At 50.1% G+C, this 7,404-nt stretch overlaps 1 protein-coding gene across 2 annotated transcripts in view; it reads left to right on the forward strand.

The window, feature by feature from the left end:
• LOC121168019 (DNA-directed RNA polymerase III subunit RPC9) overlaps nt 1-6,320 on the forward strand; it is a 31,744-nt gene extending 25,424 nt beyond the window's left edge. For both annotated transcript variants that reach the window (XM_040997781.1, XM_040997780.1), the window contains 2 exons: nt 1,251-1,308; nt 4,903-6,320. In XM_040997781.1, the coding sequence (XP_040853715.1) occupies nt 1,251-1,308; nt 4,903-5,049 (205 nt within the window). In that variant the 3' untranslated portion in view covers nt 5,050-6,320. The remainder of the gene's footprint in view (nt 1-1,250; nt 1,309-4,902) is intronic.
• Nucleotides 6,321-7,404: the final 1,084 nt, after the last annotated feature.

Raw genomic sequence — 7,404 nt, forward strand, 5'->3', positions numbered from 1 at the left:
ACATCTATTATAGAAAGTTAAAATTTCTCAAAACTCACAAACATGGATTGTAAATAGCAATCAAGGGAAATGTACAGAAACAGGAAGGTGTAGGATTAAATCACGGTTGCACGGTTAGTTGGAGTACACACAGCACTGCCCTGTGCCAGCCGGGTCTTGTTTGTTAACTAAGCTAACAGGTCAAGTCTGAAGTAAAATTTGAAAAAGCTGGGCCCAGAGCAGTAGCCTAGTAGCTAAAGTCCTTGCCTTGCCCGCCTGGGATCCCATATGGGCACTGGTTCTAATTCCAGCTGCTCTACTTCCCATCCAGCTCCCTGCTTGTGGCCTGGGAAAGCAGTCGAGGACGGCCCAAAGCTTTGGGACCCTGCACCCTGCGTGAGAGACCCAGAAGAAGCTCCAGGCACCTGGCCTCTGATTGGCTCAGCTCAGGCCATTGAGCAGACAGAAGATCTTTCTCTATCTCCTCTCTGTACATCTAACTTTCTAACTTTAAAAACATTCTTTTAAAAATCTATATTTCAAACAAAACAGTGTTCCATTTACTGTATTATTCCCTAAATGTTCAACCAGGATCCCTACATGGTGGCACTTGGAGGTGGACGGTTAACCAGTTCACCCATTGCACTGGGCCCTATGAGCCATTTTTAAACAAAGACCAGCCAGGATAATTCTGTTCACTTTTATTTTCTTCATATTTTTTCTAATAAAAGTGACTATGTCAAATCCTTTTCAAAAACGGTCTAGGGTGTGCGTCTGCATCTTCTGTTGGAATATTGTTTGGGTTCTGGGTACTAGAATTCTCTTCCCACGCGCTGCTAATTCAGCGTGCGAGGCAGTGGACTTGAGTCTGTGCCACCCAAGCCTGGTGGAAATTCTAGGCTCCTGGTCCAGCCCGAGCTGCCCCCGACATTCGCAAAGTAAACCAGCAGTGCCACTTCGTCTTCCACGTTGATGAAAATAATAAATTAGCTTTAAGATAACAAAGCCTTGCGTCTCTTGCTGCTTCATTTTTTACTGTTACATCTGTATTCTTTAGAATTTTGGTTCACATGTATACCGTGATGTGAGAGTGCCTGACAGCCCCGCTGCTGGTCCCATCCTCTCTCGTTTTACAGCTGAATAAACTAAGGGTGCTGTCCCAGGAGTTCTCGCATCTTCTATCTGCCAGCGTCTTTTCTCACAGCCTGGTCAAGGCTCCCAGTCCTTGGGACCATGGAAGTTGAAATGCCTTCTTACTTCTCTTTTGACAGAGCTGAGAAGCTTCAGCTGCTGAACCACAGGCCTATGACGGCTGTCGAGATCCAGCTGGTGAGTGAGGGAGCCCTGGGCCTCCGGGGGGGTCCTTGCCTGGTCGACCACCTCCCTGTGCAGATGAAGAGACCCCCTCGTTAAGCCGGTCGGAGTTAGTGTGGGCCTAGCGAAGGTGGAGGACTAGAGGAATTTAATTCTTCCCAGGAGTTTGGGGCCGTGACTTGGCAGCTGTCTGCCCCGCAGTCCTGGGTCACTCTGGCCTTGCTTTGCTGTAGGGCTCATTGCCAACCAGATGTTGTATAAAAACATTAAGCTGTGTGTGCCTGGAGTGGAACCCATCGCCTCTGCTCCCCTCCCCGTTCCTCCTCTTTGTCTGTTCCCTTGGTTAGTTCCCGGAGCACACGCGCTTCCCCACGCACGCTGCCTCTCGCCACCCCAGGACCCACGCTCTTCCTCTGTCCGTCCTCACATTTGCCTGTGTCTGTCTCTTGCTGTTTATTCTCTCCTGTACCGCACTAATTTCTGTCACTGTCTCTCAGCCTGGTTCATGCAGTTATCCATTCACCACCTTCCCGGCCTGCAGGCTGGCTCTTTGCACCCATGCCACGGCCACCAAAGGCCACGGTCTCCCTTTCTTGCTTTTTGAATTTTAAGACTTTTAAGAGCTCTCTCTCTGCTGTCTACAACACTTGGAGCTGGACCAGGGCCAGAGCCAGGAGCCTAGAATTCCATTCAGATTTTCCACGTGAGTGGCGGAGGCCCAAGTAATTCAGCTGTCTTCCTCTGCTTGCTTAGGCACGGTGGCAAGCAGCTGGATCTGAAGCAGAACTTGCAGGCATTGAGCTGGTGCTGATGTGGGATGCCTGCCTTGCAGGTGGACCCTTACTGCACCGCAGTTGCTGCTTCTGTAGTTCTCTTTAGAACCACAGACTTGATGCTTTGTCTCCCTGCCTGGAACCTCTGGGGGGGAGCCTCGGCCCACCTGTGAGGCCCTGAATGGCATCCCAGCAGAAGGCTTCAGAGTTGGGGAGAGGCAGGCCGAGTGGAAAGCCTGTGCTAACGCAGCAGAGCCGCTGGCTGCTCGGCGCACACAGCGGCAGCTCCCTGTGTCATCTGGGCAGAGCAGCCGACTCCCAGGTCTAAGAGGCTTCGGCCTGGAGAAGTGATAGAATAGAACAAAGCTGCTTCCAAAGTCAGTTTTAGAAATATTTAGTTCTTTGTCGACTTTTCCTTTAGAAAAAGCGTGGAAGAGAATGGTCAGAAATTTCTATGTTTCTGTAAGGTTGCGTATTTAAAGGGTCTTTTGTCCAGGGGTCATGGAATATTTAATTTTCGGCTAAAACCATCAGTGTCTTCCTAGAGTTGTTCTCGGCCCTCCAAAATGCACCCAAAATTAAATTAGAACAATTCCTTCCATAAACAGTTCTTTTTGAGGGGAGCTAGCCAGAAGGCAGGAACAACTCTCCCACCCCTTTCCTTACCCTCCCCCCCTTTTTTTAAATGTGCTCATTGTTCTGATGCTTTAAACTGTGTTGGGGAGTCAGAGGAAAGGAAAAAAGCAAACAGAACAGCAAGAAACTAATCCTTGTCCCTCTGGGTTAAAAGATCACATGTCACGTCTCCTCCAGCTTTAATCAGCAGCATATGTGATCCGTGGCTCAAGGACAGTTGGAGAGAAGAGACGAGGAGGCTTAGCGTGACCTCACCCCAGAGCCTGTGCAAGCTCTGAGCACTGCAAGTGCTTGGTGTGAGCCCCGCGAAGCCCCCATCCGTCCGTGCCAGTGGTCCTCGGCGTCCTCGCTGTTCCCAGGCTCGCCTCCACGAAGGCGTGCAAGGAGCTGTCTGCCTGCTTCGGGTCACTTTGCTTGGTGTTAACGGTCCCTGCAGAGAACGTCCGGGATTGAGCCCTGGTCGTGGGAGCAGTTTTTGGCCGCGATGAATGAGGGGAGCAGTGTTCTGTCAGGAATCTGGGGTGTGACCTTGGTGAAGGAGTCAGCCTTGACATCCTGCTCAGGGTTGTAAGCCTAGCCTTGTTCTCTTGATTCACTGAACATCTGCCGGGATTCCTCCTGTTGGGGCCGCTTGCCAGATTCCAGAGATGGCCACCAGGACAACTGCCCTAGAGCAGGCCTGCTGCAGAGCGGTGTCCGATAGGTGATTGCGGTGTCCGATAGGTGATTGCGGTGTCCGATAGGTGATTCGTGTCATCACCTGTCGGACAGGTGAAGGACAGGTGAAGTCATATAGCAGTCTGCCCACTGCGTTGTAAAAGCTGGTTGACTAAGCCTGGCAAGATGGCTCCATTGGCTAACACTCCACCTTAAAAGTGCTCGGGTCCCCTATGGATGTTGGTTCATGTCCCAGCTGTTCCACTTCCCATCTAGAGCCCTGCTCGTGGCCTGGGAAAGGAGTGAAGGTTGACCCAAAGGCTTGGGACCCTGCAGCTCCATAGGAAACCCAGAGGAAGCTCCTGGCTTCTGGCTTTGGATCAGCCTAACTCTAGCCTTTGCAGCCATTGGGGGAGTGGATGGAAGATCTTTATCCTCTCTGTAAATCTGTCTTTCCAAGAATCTTTAAAAAAAAAAAAATGATGGTTGACCGGCCATGTTAATTCTTAGAAACTGGCCGTGAGGCTGTTTCCTGGGACTGTGTCCGAAGCCATGGCACAGTGCGGGATTCCTTCTGGCCCTCGGTGCCACACTCGGTTCTGCATTGCTGAGGCCACGTAGTGTTAAAAGGTGTGTTTCCGACAGTAGCCAACCTGCGTGGCAGTTCCGTTTCTACACCCCGGGGAGGGCTCAGAGAATGAATGGAGGCAGAGGGGGTACGGCCCAGGCAGGGGAGAGGCTCTGCCCTCGAGGGCTGCTGGAGTGACAGTGGTGCTGAGAACCAGAAGAGAGAAACCATGTGGCCTGTAGTAGGACAGTCACAGGAGGATGCATTTATTTAAAAAAAAAAAATTCACCAGTACATTTTTAAAGAGATTTATCCGTTTCTCTGAGAGTGACAGAGAGGGGATATCTTCTATCTGCTGGCTCACTCCCCAACTGCCCTCAAATAGCCAGGGCCAGACTAGTTCAAAGCCAGGATCCGGAACCTTCTTCTGGGTCTCGCCTGTGGGTACTTGGGTCATCCTCTGCCCCTTTTCCAGGCACATTAGCAGAGAGCAGGACTTGAACCAGCACCTGTGTGAGTTGCTGTTACTGCAAGCGGTGGTTTCACCACTGCGCCACCCCTCCACCCTGAAGACCTATTCTGTTCTTCAGATTACAGCTACGCTTGCTATAAAATGCAAACGTATGGAAAGTGTCACTGTATTTCCCAGAGGTGAGTTTTGTTTGCAAATGAAATGTATTCACACCTGTCTGTACATGAAAGGGCTCAGGCCTTTGCGGGGTGTGCTTTTCCTTTTAAAAAGCTGTCTTGCAGCCCAGGGTTTTTTTTTTTTTTTCCCCAGCAACCCAATCTGAGTAATTGCCTTGGCTCAGCCTGGCTTTTGAGCTTGTTTCACTCCCTCTGGAGCCAAGATGGAGAGGACCTAGGGACCAGGCAAGGCTCAGGATGCAGGCACAGAACGCTGTGTGCTAGGAGTCAGGGCTGTGAGCGTGCGGCTCGTTCCTAACGCCTGCAAGGCTTGCCTTCCTCCTGCAGATAGTGGAAGAGAGCGAGGAGCGGCTCACGGAGGAGCAGATTGAAGCCCTTCTCCACACGGTCACCAGCATCCTGCCGGCAGACCCGGAAGCTGAGCAGAAGCAGAACGCAAGCGACGTGGCGATGGACGAAGAGGAGCCCGCGTAGCAGAGTGCACCTGGCGCCGCGTGTAATGGGGGCTTAGCAGCTGCTTCCTGGACATTCACAAGCTTGTTTGTCTGTTTGTTTTTCCCCTTCATCCCTTCAACAGGTTGGATTTTGTGGTTGGGAAAAAAAAATGACAAAAATAAGTAGAAAGAAATATTTGTGCCCCGGGGAGGAGCAGCAGTGAAGGCAGACCGAGGTTGTCTGCGGGGAGGACAGTGGCCTTGGAGCCCCGTGTGGTGGAGACGCTCCTCCTGTGGCCTGTGCCGCAGTCACAGGGAGGGCTCTGCACGCAGATGGTGAAATGCCTTGTGCTGCTTTGATGGGCTGTGTGCTAATTAGTTTCATCTGCTATCCTAGGAAGTTCCTGGGGCAAGTCAGGGCTCAGAGCTCTGTTGGGAACCTCGCTGGAGGGCCGAAAGCGCCCAGAGCAGCGAATAGCCCCGCTGAGCTGCTGACCTTGGCCCGCCCCGAGGACTTCTTAGGAAACTGCGGAGCGTGGGCAGCCCGCTCAGGGCCACCGTGAGACCAGGTGAATGCACAGTGGACAACGGCTTGCATCTCTAAAGGGAGTGCGCTCAGTCCCTCTTCTCGCGGACCAACAGGAATTTGCATTCGCTCACTGTTGCAATATTTTATCTGTTCTTTTTTATGTTTCTTTTTTTTTTTTTAATTAAAAACATTAAGAGAATGACCATGTGAAGATGATTTTAATATTCAGGCTGTGGGAGAATCCACACATGTGGTCAAAGGAATATTGCTGAAAAGAATCCGATTTCCCACATTCACTGTGTCCTGTTTGGGCAGGAAAAACACCCGTACACTTTCATTGGTAAGATTCCTTTCAGTGCTGTATCCATGGGACTGTTTGGACCCCCAGTTTATTTCAACCCTCCCTAACACCTCACCCCAACTCCCGCACGATCGATTACTGTCATTTCCTTCTTAGACTCTTCACCCACAAATCAGCTGGAGTCTGTTTACAGGCAACATTAAAAGGAACCGGAGCTCGCCCCCCTAGGTCCCTCCCGAGTGTTGGGAGTTTGATCAGGAGCCGTGCAACAATCTGCTGGGGTAGCTGCGTACCAGTGACATTTTGGTTTCTTGAACTGCAAGTGTTTGTTCAATGACTTTTTTTTTTTTTTTTGATATGGTTTGATCCAGTTAATAATAGTTTGTTTCCAGGTAATTGCCAATTTGGGACATTTTATAAGTGTCTGATGGATTTCAGTTGTCGCAAACAGAAATAAAGGAAATCTGGCTTAAGACTAAAATATGTGAGTTGTGTTTTGTGTTGTTGTTGTTGTTTTTTTCTCAGTTCTTTGTTGGATTTCAAGAAAGTTTGGCTCTGTGACTGGGACCTGGATGTAGCCTCAGTGTCTAAACAGGCTCTGGACCATTTTACCTTTATAAGAAACATATCTGTATGATGTTCCTGTCACGTTAATAACAAACTAAGAAGTCATGATTTACACAAGAAACTTCACCAGGATGACATCTGGGAATAACAGCCAGGGAATCCGGGCAAGTGCCTCATTTATATCCTTCCATATGGTTTTAATTTTGGGTGATGTCACTATCTTTAAAAAGAAAACAGTGCCTGTTTGCATGCTGAGCTTGCATTTGACAGTTAAATACGCCCGAGCCCCAGTTCTGTCACTCCAACCTCATGCGAGAGCCTGGAGCAAGAAGGTAGTTGTTCTTTGTTTTTATTTGTTTGGTTTTTATGATTTATTTTGATTTGAAAGGTAGTTATAGGGCAGACAAGATCTTTCATACACTGCTTCACACTCCAAATGGCCGCAATAGCCAGAGCGGGGCCAGTCCGAAGCCAGGAACCAGGAGCTTCCTCCAGGTCTCCCGTGTGTGTGTGGCAGGAATTCAGGCACTTATGTTGTCTTTGGTGCTTTCCTAGGCTATCAACAGGAAGCAGGATCAGAAGTGGAGCATCTGGGATTTGAACCAGAGCCAGGGTGGGATGTTGGTGCCATAGGCCAAGGCTTAACCATCAGTGCCTTGTTTTGCTCCTTTATGATTAATTGATTGGAGCTGGTGTGGAGTGAGTAAAGCTACTGCCTGTATTGGCAGCATCCTGCCTGCCTGGGCAACGGTTCCTGTCCCAGCTGCTCTGTTTCTGACCCAGCTGCCTGCTAATGACTCGGGGAAAGCAGAAGATGACCAAAATGTTTGGGCCCCTGCCACCACGTGGGAGAGCCTGATTAAGCTCCTGGCTTTGACCTGGCCCAGTACTGGTAATTTCAGCCACTTGGGGAGTGACCAGTATGATGGAAGACCTCTGTCTCTCCTATATTCCAACTGCCTCTCAATATAACTGATCTTAGGCCCGGCGGCATGGCC

This window comes from Ochotona curzoniae, unplaced genomic scaffold (assembly GCF_017591425.1).
Source record: "Ochotona curzoniae isolate NIBS_2020 unplaced genomic scaffold, NIBS_Ocur_1.0 patch439, whole genome shotgun sequence".
In the NCBI taxonomy this organism is placed as follows: Eukaryota; Metazoa; Chordata; class Mammalia; order Lagomorpha; family Ochotonidae; genus Ochotona; species Ochotona curzoniae.